Source organism: Pituophis catenifer, unplaced genomic scaffold (genome assembly GCF_029215685.1).
Source record: "Pituophis catenifer annectens isolate HBS135680 unplaced genomic scaffold, rPitCat1.0.hap2 SCAF_468, whole genome shotgun sequence".
Lineage (NCBI taxonomy): Eukaryota > Metazoa > Chordata > Lepidosauria > Squamata > Colubridae > Pituophis > Pituophis catenifer.
The window spans coordinates 599-18028 of record NW_027257348.1 but is presented as its reverse complement, the minus strand read 5'-3'; the positions used below and the strand labels follow the sequence as shown (position 1 = coordinate 18028).

General features: G+C 40.8%; 1 protein-coding gene across 1 annotated transcript; it reads left to right on the top strand.

The window, feature by feature from the left end:
* Nucleotides 1-9678: 9678 nt before the first annotated feature.
* On the top strand, nucleotides 9679-13597 carry LOC139326980 (toxin 3FTx-Lei1-like). Its single transcript, XM_070956686.1, has 3 exons — nucleotides 9679-9739; nucleotides 12744-12836; nucleotides 13401-13597. The coding sequence occupies exons 1-3, from the start codon at nucleotides 9685-9687 to the stop codon at nucleotides 13487-13489; spliced, it is 237 nt and encodes a 78-aa protein (XP_070812787.1). The 5' UTR covers nucleotides 9679-9684; the 3' UTR covers nucleotides 13490-13597.
* Nucleotides 13598-17430: the final 3833 nt, after the last annotated feature.

Here is a 17430-nt window from a genome sequence, read left to right as displayed (position 1 = left end):
AAAGAAGCAGATTTTATTTATGGCCAAAAACAAAATACCGGGTGGGACTATATCCAGAGCATAGAGATACAATGCATGCGAGGAGATAGCCACACCTTGGGGAAGGTATGGCGTCCTTTTATACCCTCAGAGGCATCACCTTAGTACCCAATTCTGGCCTCCTCGTTTAGGTTTGTGCATTCCTTGCTGCCCTGCAGAGGAATAGAAGCCTCCCAATTAGTCTAATAAAAAGCAGGACTTGGGGTGATATGATAGCAGTCTTCCAATATCTGAGGGGCTCCAACAACCAAGAAGAGGGGGATAACCTGTTGTCCAAAGCAACTGAAAGCAGAACAAGAAGCAATGGATGGAAACTAATCAAAGAAAAAACCAACCTACAAATAAGAATGAATTTTCTGACAGCTAGAACAATTTATTAAGGCAACAGCTTGCCTCCAGAAGTTGTGGGTGCAGTTTTAAAAAAAAGATTGACCATCTGAAATATTATAAGGTCTCCTGTTTGAGGAGGGAGTTGGACAAGAAGACTTCAAGGATCTCTTCCAACTCTGTTACTCCATTATTTTGGAGCTCCTGATGATCCCACCAACAGATTAAGGGTGAAAGTGTTTAAATTCATTCTCCCCACCTCTGATTGTTTTGATCCAAACAGGACCTATCCAGCTGCTTTTTTCTGTTCATATTTTGATGTGTCAACCTGATTGATTCATCTAACATGCTGTGGGTCAGAAATATATCAAAGAACTTTGAGCAAATGTTTTAATTCTCAGTCTCTGGGTATTTCCAAGTTTGAGGGAGCTTAAGACAAAAGTTATATCTGTTAAATCAAGGCAATGTTTGAACATCTTGGACAGCAATTTTTTACAATTATCCTTGTGCTCTTAAGTGAGGTTGAGATGCACAGAATTATATGATTTCTCTGACAACTAAGATTCTATTATATCTGCCACACTTATAGTGATTTTGGATATTTTGATGCTTCACATTGACTGATTGAGATAAAAGCCCTTGGCTTAAAAGTAGTCTTGGTGGACTTCCAAACACAACAGAGCTTAAGAGGGCTGTTTACTCTTCTTTGCTTATGCAATGCAAACACTACACACTATGCAAAATTATTGTATTGTCCATATTGTTCCTCTCAGCATACCTACTGGCATAGGTGATGAACAGAGACGTGGCATTCGTTCATTTGGTTCCTGGTTAAAAAAATGTCACAGTTGCAATACCACCATGATTGTGTTCCAGATAGTACCTTTTGCCACTAACCCAATAGATATTTTTAATTTTTTTAAAGGTTGAGCCATCAGGTAATGCTACACAAGCTGCAAATCCTCCATTCTTCCTCCTAACTCATTGAGGTTATACCCACAGATTTTAATCAGAATAGAGAGGGAAGGGGCCTTGGAGATCTTCTAGTCCAAGCTCTTGCTCAAGGAGGAGACCCTATACCATTTCAGACAAGTGACTGTCCAGTGTCTTCATAAAAACCTCCAGTGATGGAGCACCTACAACTCCTAAAGGCAAGCTGTTCCACTGGTTAATTGTCCCCACTGTTAGGAAGTTTCTCCTTAATTCCAGGTGGCTTCTCTCCTTGATTAGTTTCCATCCATTATTGGGTTTGGCTCGCCCAGTGAAAAGAAGGACTAGGAGTGACATGAAAGCAGTGTTTTAATATTTGAGAGGTTGACACAAAGAGGAGGGGGTCAACCTATTTTCCAAAGCACCAGAAGGCAAGACAAAAAAACAACGGATGGAAGCTAACCAAGGAGAGAAGCAACCTAGAACGAAGGAGAAATTTCCTAACAGTGAGAACAATTAACCAATGGGAAAGTTTGCATTCAGAAGCCGTGGGTGCTCCATCACTGGAGGCTTTGAAAAAGAGACTGGACAAACATTTGTCTGAAATATTATAGGGTCTTCTGCTTGAGCAGAGGGTTGGACTAGAAGACCTCCATGGTCCCTTCCAACTCTGTTATTCTGGATCCATAAACTCACTCTGAATCTCCCTCGATTTTCATCTAAGCCACATCCTGGAAAGACTGCATGATGCACTAAGCTGTAGGCAACAAAAATCAGTATATCAGAACAAAGATGCTTTGTCTGATGGAAACTTGAGTGACATATTGTGTTACACCTAAATGTTGCAAATCCCAAGGAAGTAGATAAACTAGCATAACACATTTGGGGAAGTGCATGAAGATATCTTAAGATGTGAAATGCTTCTAGAAAGAAAGAATTATTTTGTCTACCTCTTTATTTATTAAAATGTTTAACTACCCTATAGCCAAAACCCTCTGGACAGTTTACACTAAAAACACCTCAAAATACAATTTGAGTAAAAGCAGATAAAAATGAAATGCAAAATAAATGCAAGATATAAACTAGGTAGCTCCCAAGAAGTTCATCAGACAACTGAATGAATTAAAATTCAATTAGGAGCCAATTTAAAATCCTCAGGAAATTAAAAAGCTCTTCATTTGATGCTAAAAAAAATGCTATGACACCTGTCAGTTATTTATTTACAAATATTTATATGCCGCCCTTCTCCCAAAAGACTCAGGGCGGCGAACACAAGTTAAAACATACAATAATGAAGGAAAATCCTAATTAAAACCAATTAAAGCAGGGACAAATAAATAATAAAACCCAAGAATCAGAATCAGCCCATTTGTTGAAACAGCCAAGTCTTTAGGCCTCAAGGGAAGGAGCGGAGATCAGACGTCGTCCGGAGCTCGGTGGGTAACTCATTCCAGAGAACAGGAGCGCCCACAGAGAATAGTCTACCCCTGGATGTTGCCAGCCAACATTGTCTGGTCGATGGTACCCTGAGGAGGGCAGCCCTGTGTGAGCGGACAGGACGGTGGGAGGCAGGTAGGAGATGGTCCTACAAGTACCCTGGACCTAAGCCACTTCTAGAAATAACAACTCAACAATAGGGTTCCTCCATGGAAAAAAGTTATCCCATCTGTGGAGACTCACCTCCTTGAAGGAGGAGACCTAGAGGAGGACTTCATTAGAAGTTCTCAATGGCCTTGTATGGTTGATCCTGCGCATGTTGGGGATTTTCCACTTTGGGTTCCGGATGGGATGACACTGTCTTAAATGGATCCTCTGCATAACCTGAAGGTCCTCCTGGATTCACAGCTCCTGCTGGAAGAGCAGGTAGGGAGGATCTTTGGCCACCCTTTAGTGGTACAGCAGTTGAGTCAATCTCTGGGCCAGGAGACCCTTGTCAGAGTCACTCATGCCCTCGTGGCCTCCCATCCAAGATTATTGCAATATTTGAGCACATGTTTTAATTCTCAGACCTTGTGTCTCTCCAAGCTTAATGGAAGTTCAGAAAAATATTTCAGCTTTTCATTCAAGGCAAAGTTTGCACATCTTGGAGAGCAATTTGTTATGGTGATCTTAAGTGAAGATGAATTGAACAGAAATATGATGGTCTCTCTAGCAATAGCCATAGCATCACAGTGCTTTAAAGCCCTTTCTCATTCAAGACAACGATGAATCTGCATACAGACAGGAGGTTGAACAACTAGCCTTGTGGTGCAACCAGAATAATCTTGAACTAAATACACTCAAAACCGTAGAAATGGTGGTGGATTTTAGAAGAAAACCTCCTATACTACCACGTCTTACAATACTAGACAACACAGTATCAACAGTAGAGACCTTCAAGTTTCTAGGTTCTATCATATCTCAAGACTTAAAATGGACACCTAACATCAAAAACATCATCCAAAAAGCTCAACAAAAAATGTTCTTTCTGCACCAACTCAGAAAGCTCAAACTGCCCAAGGAGTTCTACAGAGGAATTATTGTGTCTGTCATCTGCACCTCTATAACTGTCTGGTTTGGCTCTGCAACCCAACAAGACAGACACAGACTTCAGAGGATAATTAGAATGGCAGAAAAAACAATGGCTACCAAACTGCCTTCCATTGAGGACCTGTATACTGCACGAGTCAAAAAGAGGGCTGGGAAAATATTTACAGACCCCTCACATTCTGGACATAAAGTGTTTCAACTCCTACCCTCAAAACGACGCTATAAAGCACTGCACACCAGAAAAACTAGAGACAAGAACAGTTTTTTCCCGAATGCCCTCACTCTGCTAAACAAATAATTCCCTCAACACTGTCAAACTATGACTTGACCGGAAACATCGTGGCAAGACAGTCGGGGAATTAGCGGGCTTTGATGAGCTCCACAAAAACCCGGACTGACGAACCACTGCTGAGGGGTCTTCAGACCAGAACCGTCCTGTAGGGACAGGGAAGAAAGAGAGGCACCTTGGAAGACCAAGAGGAACAGGCAAGTTCCATGTAGGTCAGAGGAATCTTTCTCCGATTCGGCGGTGGAGGCGGCAGCCATTGCGGCTGTCAAGAAGCTGAGGCAACTGGACTAAGTATTGAGCAGGTGAAATAACAACAAAAAAAAAATATTTAAAAACCTGAAACCTCCAGCATAAAACTAGCAGCTAACAGGCATGGGGGAAGAAAAGAGGATGTAAGCGGAATTTAAAGGGACAAAAACCCGAAAAGAGAATTGATTTTTTGAATAAAATTAACTGGAAAATTTTAAGAATTAGAAGAAACAACCCCAAAACTGGCTAAAGGATTGGAAAGAAAATAAATAGATCCTTTCTTGTTGAAGACTAAGAAAAAGAAAAGACCATTGGATATTAAGCCCTGCAACTGAAGTGCTTTATACCTAAACAAAAAAAAAAAAAGAGGGGAAAAGTATTATTTAATTTGGACTGGACTATAAAACTGATTTGGTATTTTTAAAGTTAAAAAGAAGAAAAAAGGAGCTAGATTGTTGACAAAGATTGATACAAAATGGACCCTCTGTTAAACAATTAAGAGAATTGTGGATTCTAGAGAAACATCTTCAGGAGAAAAAAGAGCATTGCAATTTGGAATCTTCATTTTGGAAAACTTTGAACTATATCAGTGATAATAGCCGTGAGAACTTTTGGGGAGGATTGCTTTGTCTGCAAGCAGCTTGACTTTGGGGGGAAAAAAAGGAAAACAACATAACTTTTAAATCTGGAACAATACTAATATAGAAAGAATAAAATGGCACAGGAAATTAGGGAAATGATGGAAATGATGTATTCATCCTGGAAAGTGGAAATAAGAGGAATAATTACGATGCTACATGGAGAATCGAAACTCGAGGATCCAAAAACTGAGAGAGAGCATGTTCAAGCTGACAAGGAAACAAAGATGGAGAAGCAAGACACAGAAACTGAAAACAAAGAAGAAGATAAAGATAATGAGATTAATTTTGGAAAACTAATTGAATATATGGATAGTAATAATAAAAAGGAGGTTTTTAGAGATTACATTGGGATTAACAATGGAAAAAAACAGAAAAGGCAGAAAGAGACAAAGAAGGAGAGAAGGAAGAAATAGAAAGAACACAAAAAAACCTTAAATGATTACACTGGGATTAACAGTGAAAAGAAAAAAAAGAGAAGAAAAGGATGAGAAACAACAGGAAATGCAGGGCAAAATAGAAGAGTTCAGATTTGTGAAACACAGAATGATTACACTGGGATAAACAGTGGGATAAATAATGGGGAAGTAAGAAAAGGAGAAAAGTGATGGGAAACAATGGGAAATTTAGGGCAAAAGAGGAGAGCTCAAGATTTCAAAGTACAAAAGAAAAAAAGGGGAAAGAAAAAGGTAAAAATAAAAATGGGAAGGGAGAAAAAGAAATGACAGAGAAAGATGCTATATGTATTTAGAATTGAAATATGAATTGTAGTAAAAAAATGGGAAACCATATGATTGCAAAAATGAAGTGAATAATAATTGGAATATTTGTATTGTATCTTTGAAACTTAGATAATGATAAGCTTTGTTTTCTTTTATTTCATTTTTTTAAAGAAATATGAATAAGTTTAAATTGTAACAATTGAAATACCTTTAATGGTATATGGTGGTGAAAGTAGAAAGGATTAAGTTGTGGCTTCGATAACAGCTAGAATATTTTAAAGTTAACTAGGGAAACTATAATGGTTGGAATATTTTTAATTCTTTAATTCTATAATGTGAAGAAAGTAGAAATGATTAATTGTAATAATTGAAATATTTCCAATTGTATATTATGTTGAAAGCAGAATTGGCTATAATTAATTGATTTGTAAGGAATTGGATTGTATGGAAATAACTGGAATATTCATGTTTATATTGATTAATATATATTTAAAAGATAGTTATATAACTAACTGATCTATATTAAAATGTTGGATTTGTATTATCGAAGGAAATGTATGTTATAAAATAAGCGGATTTATTATTATCATAAGAATTAAACTACTGTAACATTACATAACTAACCAAAGTGAGGAAAGATATACAAATAGAAGACAATGGGAAGGGGTATATTATAGAATAGAAGGGAAAAAACTGAATTTAATTAAGATTAGAGATGAGAATGATGGGTAATATTGGTTCTTAAAAAATAGATGAGAAATGAATACGGCAAAAAGGAAATATAGAAATTGTAAATTTAAATTGAAACGACTAAATACTGTCTAAATTTGTGAACTGGCAAAATAGTCTGTTCAAAGAAAATACATTGTATGTTTGTATGTGTGTTTGTCTAAAAAAAAAAAACTTGATAAAAAAAACACTGTCAAACTATTTACTAAGTCTGCACTACTATTAATCTTCTCATCATTCCCACCACCCATCTCCTTCCACTTATGACTGTATGACTGTAATTTTGTTGCTTGTATCTTTATGATTTATATTGATATTGTTTCCTGATTGCTTATTTGTACCCTATGACTATCATTAAATGTTGTACCTTATGATTCTTGGTGAACGTATCTTTTCTTTTGTGTACACTGAAAGCACATGCACCAAGACAAATCCCTTGTGTGTCCAATCACACTTGGCCAATAAAAAAAATATATTCTAAATTCTAATTCAAGGTGACTGATTCAATTAACATGCTTTGACTGAGAATTGCATGGAAGAACTTGGAGCAAATCTTTTAATTTTCAGACTTTCTCCACTACAAAGCTTAATAGAACTTAAAGGAGGAACTTCAACTGTTCATTTAAAGCAAAGTTTGCACACCTTAAACAGCAATCTTTGAAAATTACCATTGTGCTCAAAATGAGGATGAGATGCAAAGAATTGTATGATCTCTGCACCAACTAAAATTCTGTTATATCCCCACCTCACTGTTTCTCCCCTTGCCCTCTCCTTGTGCATATTTTGATGTTTCTGGTTGACTGATTGAGCTACTAAACCTTGGCTAAAAAGTCTTGGTGTACCTCCAAATACAACGGGGCTTAAGAGAGACGTGCACCTGTCATTGCTTATGCAAGGCAAACATTGCACACCGTGCAAAATTATTTGCCTATTTGTATTGTCCCTATTAGCGTGCCTCTGGGAATAAGCTGTGAACAGGGACGTGGCATTCTCTCATTTGGTTCGTTGTTAAAAAAGTTCACAGTTGCAACACAATCATGTTTGTATTTCAGGTAATATCCTTCCATGCTAAACGCCTGGGTATTTTTAATTTTATTTTTGGTTAATGTTAAATCCATCATGCACCTTCTATCCTTCAGGCAGGAGACCACTTATTCTGGATCCATAAACTGTTTTTCAGTCTCCCTCCATTTTCATCTTGGAAATGCGATGAGTTGTGTAGAACCGAAAATCAGTATATCACAACAGAGGCTTTGTCTGAAGGAAAGCAGAGTGAGATTTAACAGATTAACAGAGTCAGAAGGGACCTTATAGGTCATCTAGTCCAACTCTCCCCCACTCAAGCAGGAAACCGTACACCCGTGATGGCGAACCATAGGTGGCACATGTAGCCATATTGGTGGGCATGTGAGCTCAGCTCCGGCATGCATGCACGCACTGGCCAGCTGATTTTCGGGCCTTCTGGGCCCACCAGAAGTAGGGAAACAGGCTGTTTGCTGCTTCTGAGGGGCCTCGGGGGATGGTGGGGAAGGCCTGTTTTTTGCTGTCCCCAGGCTCCAGAGCCTTTCTAGGAGTCTGGGGAGGGCAAAAACGGCCTTCCCCACCCCTATCGGAGGCAAACTGGAAGTTGGCAAATGGGCCGTTTCTGGCCTTCAGAGGGCCTCCTCTAAAACTAAAATCTTATGGCATGTCTGGAGTCCTGCATAATTGGATAGCTGTGTTCCTGTCAAACAGGCAAGAAATGGTCAAAATAGGAAGCGCCCTATCAAATCCTTTACCTGTTAACAGTGGAGTCCCCCAAGGCAAAGGTTTAGGACCAACACTCTTTACTTACATAAATGACCTTTGCCATTATATTATAAGCAACTGTGTTCTCTTTGCTAATGATGTAATACTCCTATTCAACACCACCAAAAATGCTGCTACCCTTCAAAAAGACCTTGGTCAAACAATTGGCATCTCCAAATATAAACCAACAAATGCTCTGTCTTACACATTGGCAAAAAAAATCAGAACATAAAATACAACCTGGGCAGATATGACCTAGTAGACGACCCGCACTCATTCAAGGACCTTGGAGTACTCATCTCTAATGATCTAAGTGCCAGAGCTCACTGTAACAACATTGCCAAAAAGACATTAAGAGTTGTTAACCTAATCTTGTGTAGTTTCTTCTTCTGGTAATATTGTACTGCTAACTAGAGCATACAAAACATTTGCTAGGCCAATTCTCAAATACAGCTCATCTGTCTGGAACCCGCACTGCATATCGGACATTAATATAATCGAACGAGTCCAGAGATATTTCACGAGAACAATCCTCCACTCCTCTGCTCGCAACAGAATACCTTATGCCACCAGACTTGAAATTTTGGGATTAGACAATTTAGAATTACGCTGCCTTCGGTCTGACCTAAGCGTAGTACATAAAATTATCTGCCACAATGTCCTACCTGTCAATGACTACTTCAGCTTCAACCACAACAACACACGAGCACACAATAGACACAAACTTAAGGTAAACCACTCCAAACTCGATTGCAGAAAATACGACTTCAGCAACAGAGTGGTCAATGCCTGGAACGCACTACCTGACTCTATGGTCTCTTCCCGGAACCCCCAAAACTTTAACCTTAGACTGTCTACTGTTGACCTCACCCCATTCCTAAGAGGTCTGTAAGGGGTGTGCATAAGTGCATCACCGTGCCTACCGTCCCTGTCTTAATGTCCCGTTTTTATTCATATCCATTTCACGTAGTCATAATCATGTTTATACTTATATCTGTTATCTAATACATGCTTGACAAAATAAATAAAAAGTAAAATAAAAAAAAACTCAGAGAAGTTGCCCACTTGGTTAATTGAAGTAGAAATAAAAAATAGGAAGGTGCAGAACTTTGCAGAGAGATATTTTATTTAATTTTGTTTTAGGTAAGGATTGTATAATCTTGTATAAATACAGGAAGAGACACCAATTGTCCAGGTGCCCAGGTTTTGCACTCGGCACGGTAGTGTTCGCCTTGAAGACAGGAATTGTCACATGATCTGATCCAGTTTCCATTTTGGTGTCGGGGGCAAAAAGGCCACACCCCCTGCCCTTCCCTTTTCTCCTGAATCTCCCTGTTCTTCTCTCTTAATCCTAGATATCCAGCCTCCCCATCTCAGAGGGGTATAAATAAGTGCCTGCTTCTATCCTGGGCTACACTTTGCAAGCTGAAGAGAAGATTGGAAGATGAAAACTCTGCTGCTGTCCTTGGTGGTGGTGGCATTTGTGTACCTGGAGCCAGGTAGGGCCACTGAGCTTTGCTCTTGTGTGGCAATCAAATCCAAAACAAGGGGGAAGAGGGAGGTACGGTGGTTGTGGTCCATCCTGTTGTTGGGACTTTCTCACCGTTTTGCTCTGCTTAAGGAAGGTCCATGGGAGCCTTCAGGGGGAAAATGGGATTCTCCATCTGGCGAGAAGCCCATAGCTGAGACAGTGGCTGTTCCAGGCTGGCAGCCTAGGGTAGACTGCCTCTGAAAGGAGAGGTTCCTTTGCGTAGTGAGTTCTGCCATGGGATTACTGCAGGGAATGAGATGAAAAATGTTTCCGTTCACCTCTCTCTGACTTTGCCATCGTTCAGTATTTCAGAGGGTACGGCCAAAGGTGACCAGTGATGCCTCCTTCAAGTCAAGCCTTGACATTCCTCAACATCAACCTGAGATTAGTTGTTGCTGATGGGATTTCTGAGATTCCTCAAACTATCATACAACCTTGGGGGTCTCCCATCCAAGGATTAACCAACCCCAACCCTGCTTAGCTTCCACAAAGAGACCAGCCACTTAGGTTTCCATTTGCTTTTATTTTATGGTTTGTTTCAGAAGAGGTTAGGTTTTGTTTTTTTTAAATCCCAGCTTTCATCCCAGCTATTATGGCACAGTTTCTTTGTTTTTTTTTTAATTTGATTTATATGCTGCCCTTCTCCGGAGACTCAGGGCGGCTTACAATGCGCTAAGCAATAGCCTTCATCCTTTTGTATATTTATACAAAGTCAGCTTATTGCCCCCACAACTGGGTCCTCAATTTACCTACTTTAGAAAGGATGGAAGGCTGAGTCAACCTTGAGCCTTAGTGAGATTTGAACCTGCAGTAATTGCAGGCAGCTGGTTAATAACAGGGTGCTTTAGACCACTGTACTATCAAGGCTCTTGATAGTGGTTAAAATGCAATATTGCAGGGTAAATCTGCAAACTGCCTACAGTTTGGTAGTTTGATTTTCACCCCTTCAAGGTTGATTTGGCCTTCCATCTTTCCAAGGTGGGTAAAATGAGGACACGGATTGTTGGGGGCAAGGGGCTGACTCTATAAACTGCTTAGAGAGGGCGGTAAAGCACTGTGAAGCGGTATAAAAGTGCTAATGCTATTTAGTTTTGTAATGACCCAAGGGAGCGAAGAAACCTAATACTCCTTCCTCCTATTTTCCCCACAGCAACAACACCGTGAGGTAGGATGGGCAGAGAGAGGGTGAATAGACCAAAATAGATAGAACAGATAGAATAACAGCCTTGGAAGGGACCTTGGAGGTCTTCTAATCCAGAATGGAACTTTTTGCCTCCTACCCTTGGCCGAGCCTGCTTCTCCGTCAGGCTTCCACCTCAGGGGATTCTCCTCTAGTTTTTCTTCCTTGGCTGACATGCCACCATCCATTTGCCATGGCCAGTCGGCCACAGCCCCTCTGTCCCACATGCTTCGGCATGGCCCATTTGATGCCACACTGTTAGTCCTGGGCTTTTCGCCTCCTGGGACAGTTAGCCGCCAGCCAATCGTCTAGTTGCCAATGCTGGCAGCCAGAAGGAGTTTTTGTTTTGGGTGGGTATCCTAGCCTTAGAAAGAGAGAGGGAAGGAGGAAGGGGAGAAAGAGAGGGAGGGAGAGAGAGAGAGAGAGAGAGAGAGAGAGAGAGAGAGAGAGAGAGAGAAGGGGGACAAGAAGAAAAGAAAGAAAAAGAAAGAAAAAGAAAAAGAAAGAGAAAGAAAGAAAGAAAGAAAGAAAGAAAGAAAGAAAGAAAGAAAGAAAGAAAGAGGGTAGGAAGGGAGGGAGAGAAAAAGGAGAGGAAGGAAGGGCCACAAACCCTGGCACTAGACACAGCTTCAGTGGATGCTTTGAAACAGCACAGCAATCCAGGGTTGGAAGGAACCTCCGAGGTCATCCAGTCCAACCCCCTGATCCAGCAAGAGACCTTATATCACCTGGATATAATTAGATGTGCCTCTATCACAGAGGAGAAATTCCCAGAAAAGGGAAGGAGTTTACTAGGCAAGGCAGCCATGCAGAGGAAGGCAGAGATAATCCTCGAGTTACGACAATTGAGCCCAAAATTTTGTTTGCTAAGCAAGAGCATTGCTGTGCTATTTCAAAGCATCCACTGAAGCTGTGTCTAGTGCCAGATGGTCCTTCCTTCCTCTCATGTTTCTCTCCCTCTCTCCCTCCCTCCCTCCCTCCCTCTTTCTTTTTTCTTTCTTTCTTTCTTTCTTTCTTTCTTTCTTTCTTTCTTTCTTTCTTTCTTTCTTTCTTTCTTTCTCTTTCTTTCTTTCTTTCTTTCTTTCTTTCTTTCTTTTCTTTTCTTTCTTTTCTTTTTTCTTTTCTTTCTTTTCTTTTCTTTCTTTTCTTTCTGTTCTTTCTTTTCTTTTCTTTCTTTTCTTTCTTGTCTCCCTTCTCTCTCTTTCCCTTTCTCTCTCTCTCTCTCTCTCTCTCTCCCCCCTTCCTCCTTCTCTCTTTCTTTCTAAGGCTAGGATACCCACCCAAAACAAAAACTCCTTCGGATGAAGCTGGCTTCTGGCTGCCAGAATTGGCAACTAGCTGATTGGCTGGTGGCTAACTGTCCCAGGAGGCAAAAAACCCGGGACTAACAGTGTTTTTTCCCCTTTTTTGAAGATGGGAACTACATCAGCTCTTTTCCAGTCCTCTGGCAGTTCCCCTGTGCTTCAGGATCTTTGAAAGATGTACTTCAATGGTTCTGAGATCTCATCTGCCAGTTCCTTCAGAACTAAGTCACTAAGTTGTCTTTTATGCCTAAGGTGGGACTAGAACTCACAGTCTCCTGGTGATTGGCCCAGAGTTATCCAGATGGATTTCATGCCTGAAGTGGGATTAGAACTCAGGTTTCCTATTTCTAGACCATTTGATCTTTCTAGGGAAATTTTCACAGCTGACTTTAGTACGAAAAGATCTATCATCTAATATGTAATAAGATGACAAGATCAGAAAAATAAATATCAAAGTAATATTTCTATATTTTATGTCTTTCATTCAGGATACCCCATTCTATGTTATTCTTGCACCAGACTGCTTTGTAATACCTTTAAGAATTGTTCAGATGCGGAGGCATGCTATAAAACGTGGAAAGGTAATGATCTGATCAGTCAGTGCAGTTCTTATCTTTTCTCACAGCTTTTCTTCTTGAACCCAAACTAGAGCTCCCAAATGCACCTGAGAGTTGGAGGTCACGTAGCACCTGTCTGTGCCCTTCCTGGGTTCCCTTGTGGTCATGGCCTGTTGCCGGACACTCTAAGGAATGCAAGGAAAGGGGGGCTTGCACTGGGGAGCCCCGTCCATCCCAGAAGCAGCCCAGACTGGAGGGGGAAACTTCCTTAGAGAAAGGGGGAGGGAAATGCTGGGAGAGCTGCAGGTTTCTTCTGGAATTGAGGGAAAATGGATGAAGCCATGAAACTTCCAGGAAAGGTGGAATTGCCCCTGAGTCATGTCAAAACGTGGGACTTTCCCAGAAATCTCTTCTTTATTCATTGACTCCTGAGTACTGATTAGAGGAGAATGGAAGCCAGCCTTCCTACTGGGAGGGAATCCATGAATGTGTTAAAAGTGGGTTTACCGTTTTGTTCAGCAACAGCCACAGGTTTGTTCTTTGGTATTTTTTTAAAAATAATCATTCTGCTTTGTGCTTCCTTCACAGGAATTGAAGTCGTCAAGGGATGTGGCTGCCCTAGTCCAGGAGAAAATGAGAAAGTTACGTGTTGCGCAAAAGACAAGTGCAACTTCTAGATCTACAAGGGGCTAAATTCCTTGAGTTTTGCTCTCATCCATCATGGGCCATCCTTGAAAATTTATGCTCCTGGCCTTTACCACCAGATGGTCCATAATCCCCTTCCCCCCTGCCGTCTTTGACACCTCATCATCCTTCCCTTTTCTCTTGTTCTGTAAGTTTCCTTCTGCTAGTTCTGTAGTTTGAGAATCAAATAAACCTTAGCATTCAATTCAAGTGTTTTGATTTTTCTCTGAACTACTCAAAATTTCCGCTACCGGTTCTCCAGAACTGGTCAGAACCTGCTGAATACCACCTCTGCTAACGGGGTAATAACCTTACATTCAGAAAGAGGGGAAACCATCAACTGAGTACTTTCCTCAGTGAAACCTCAAACTTCAGTGCTGCTCCTTCCCTCCCTTTCTTCTCTCTGGAGCAAGCGGAGAGGAAGATGAAGATACCTTGAAACAGTGGAGGTGTCAGGAGGTGTCAGGAGTGGAGGTGAGATTTGGGGTGAAGGATGGCAGGCCTCTTCTCCATCCCACCCACCTGAGAGGAGACAGATCTTGATTTGATAGTTGGCTCTGAAGGCTGGTCTGAAGCTCTTCTCAATTCTACAGTGAGAGTGTTGAAGGGGACACCAGAGATCACTTAGCTGGGTGTTAGGACTGAGTGGGAATTTTTCTAAATTTAATTTGATTTAGGAGCAGCCTAGTTCTTTTCAAATCTAGGTACCACATAGCATAGAAAGAAAAACAAATACACATTATAAAAATGTAGCAAGTAAGAATAACAGTTGACAAATCTTGTTCAAAGCATAACAGTGAGGTAGTTGTACATGGCCTCCAGCCACCCTTGCCCAACTCCTGGGAGAAAAGTAGGACTTGAAGGACCTCCAAATCACCATGAGATGGAAGCCACCTGGATCTCCAGTGTGTTATGCCCTGTGGTTCTATACTTTCTCCTCTAATTGATCATCTGAATGAAACCACTGGCTTGCTGGCCTGAAGTTGGGTGGGAGAAAGAAAAATCAATGATGCCAGGAGTACAATAAACCCCTCTGCCCAATATTGATACTAAAATGCACACATACACACCCCAGCATCATTGATGTGTCAAAAGTGAGAGACTGTTGAAGGATGTTGATGTCAACTTGCAAAGCTTTCAAGTTGCCATGAGCAGGAGGGAGGGAGAACTGAAGTGAATTCCATACATTCTTCCTGACTGCAATCAGAAGGAGGGTGTTAGGTTTCACAGCCAGCCAAAGTGGTTAATTGGAGAATGTGATTTATGACATGGCCAGAGAGGAGGGGAGAGACAGGGTCATAGGGGACCCTGACTAAGGAAGGGGAGTTGGTAAGTTGGTATGTTGACTACAATGACATAGTCCTTGTGTGTTTCTGACACACAGACACACACACTTTCTCCCTCCCACCCACCCACCCCTCTGTGTATGTGTATTTGTGTGTAGAGACAAGAGGCAACCCAGCACATAGCTGGATATGAGACAGAGGAAGAGGGTTGTTCAGGCCCTTGCAGAATCAAACAGGATATATAAAAGAGGAGGTGGAGTTGCACTAGATATAAGAAATAACTACATCTCTACAGAAAGAGAACACAACAATGATGAAAACTGCCTTGAATGTATTTGGGTCAATATAAAAGGAGAAAAAATGGCATTGCCATAGGTGTATATTACACCCAATCAATCAATCAAACAAACAAACAATCAAAGGAAATAGATGAACGTCTTGCTAGTCATTTAACTAAGGTATGTAGGAAGCACATCACAATAATAATGGGGGACTTTTACTACCCTGACATCAACTGGGAGACAAACTCTGCACCAAGTGGAAGATTAAACAGGTTCCTGACAAATGTAGCAGACAACTTTGTCTCCCCAAAAGTAGAGAAGGGGACTAGGGGATCAGCCATATTGGACTTAATTCTCAATAACAGAGATGAAACAATAGAAGGTGTTGAAGCTACAGGAACCTTGAGGGAGGGGGATCATGCGATATTGGAATTCAACATTATGCAAGCGCAAGCAATAGAACAAAGTCAAACTAGAGTCCTGGACTTTAAGAGAGCTAACTACAATAAATTTAGAGAGAGCTTGGGAAGGATTTCATGGATGAAAATCCTCAAGGAGAAAACAACTCAAGAAGCTTGGGTAATTTTATAATAGCCCAGTCTAGCATAATACCAGTGAAGAAGAAAAATAACAGCTCTTAAAAGAAACCTGCATAAAGATAAATTGAAAGACAAAAAGGACAAGCATAAAAAGTAGAAAGAGGGGCACACAAATAAAGGAGAATATCAGCAATTAACCTGAGCCTGCAAAGATGAAGTAAGGAAAGCTAAGACTCAAAATGAACTAGGGCTTGCTACAAAAGTAAAAAAAAATAACAACAAAAAAAGCTTCTTCCAACATGTAAAAAAACAAGAAAAATGCAAGGAAAAATTGGTCCATTAGTGGGAGAAAGTGGCAAGAAGGTGATTGATAAGCAACAGGGAGAAAGCAGAATCGCTAACCTTATTTTTTGCATCCATCTTTACAAAAAGGGAAACCTATCAAAAAAAGAAAAAAGAAAAAAAGAGTTGGAACACAAGTTAAAATGGATTGGACTGATGGGGTTTTAATTTTTAACTTGTTAGTCTTAACTGCACTTTTAACTGTTAAATTATGAGATTTGGATTTCATTTCTTTTTAACTTTTTCATTATATGTTTTTTTTACTGTTGTGAGCTGCCCTGAGTCCGGCTGGAGATAGGGTGGCATATAAATCTCATTAAATAAATAAATAAATAAAATAGGCAATAAAATGGTAAGTGAGTACCTTTCCACCCTAGATGAATTCAAATCAGCAGGCCCAGATGGATTACACCTCAAGGTTCTGAAGGAACTGGCAGAAGTGATCTCAGAAAAACTGGATTATATTTTTCAAAGATCCTGGAGCACAGGGCCAGAGGACTGAGGAAAATAATAATAATAATAATAATAATAATAATAATAATAATAATAATAATAATAATAATAATAATAATAATAATAATAATAATAATTTTATTTCTATACCGCCCTTCTCCCGAAGGACTCAGGGCGGTGTACAGCCTATTTAAAAACACAGAACAAAACAACGATTAAAATTTAAAATCATTAAATAATTAGGCTCCAATTAAAATCCCAAAAATTTAAAATACCCCAATTTAAAATCGTTATGTTGATAGCCTGGCCTGGCGGCACAGCAGGGTCTTCAGTGCGCAGCGGAACACCCGGAGGTCGGAGATCTTACGTATTTCTGGGGGCAGTTTGTTCCACAGGGCTGGGGCTCCCACAGAGAAGGCCCTCCCCCTGGGTGTTGCCAGCCGACATAACTTGGCTGATGGCACCCTGAGGAGACCCTCTCTGTGGGAGCGGACTGGTCGGTGGGAGGCTATTGGTGGCAGAAGTCGGTCTCGAAGGTACCCGGGTCCTATGCCATGGAACGCTTTAAAGGTGGTAACCAACACCTTGAATCGCACCCGGAAGACCACTGGGAGCCAGTGCAGCTCGCGCAGGAGGGGTGTCACGTGGGCACAACGAGTTGCGCCCATAACCACCCGCGTGGCTGCATTCTGGACCAGTTGGAGCCTCCGAGTGCTCTTCAAGGGCAGCCCCATGTAGAGAGCATTACAATAGTCCAGCCGGGAGGTAAAAAGAGCTAATATAGTTCCCATCTTCAAAAAAAAGGGTGAAACAGATGCAGGAAACTACAAACCTATCAGTCTGACCTCAATACCAGGGACGTTTCTGGAAAAGATAATCAAGCAACGAAACAGTGAATAGCTAGAGGCAAACAAAGTCATAACCAAAAGCCAACGTGGGTTTGTCAAAAACAGATCATGCCAGACTAATCTTATTGCCTTCTTTGACAAAGTGACAAAATTAGTGGCCAAGAGGAATGCTGTCGATATAATTT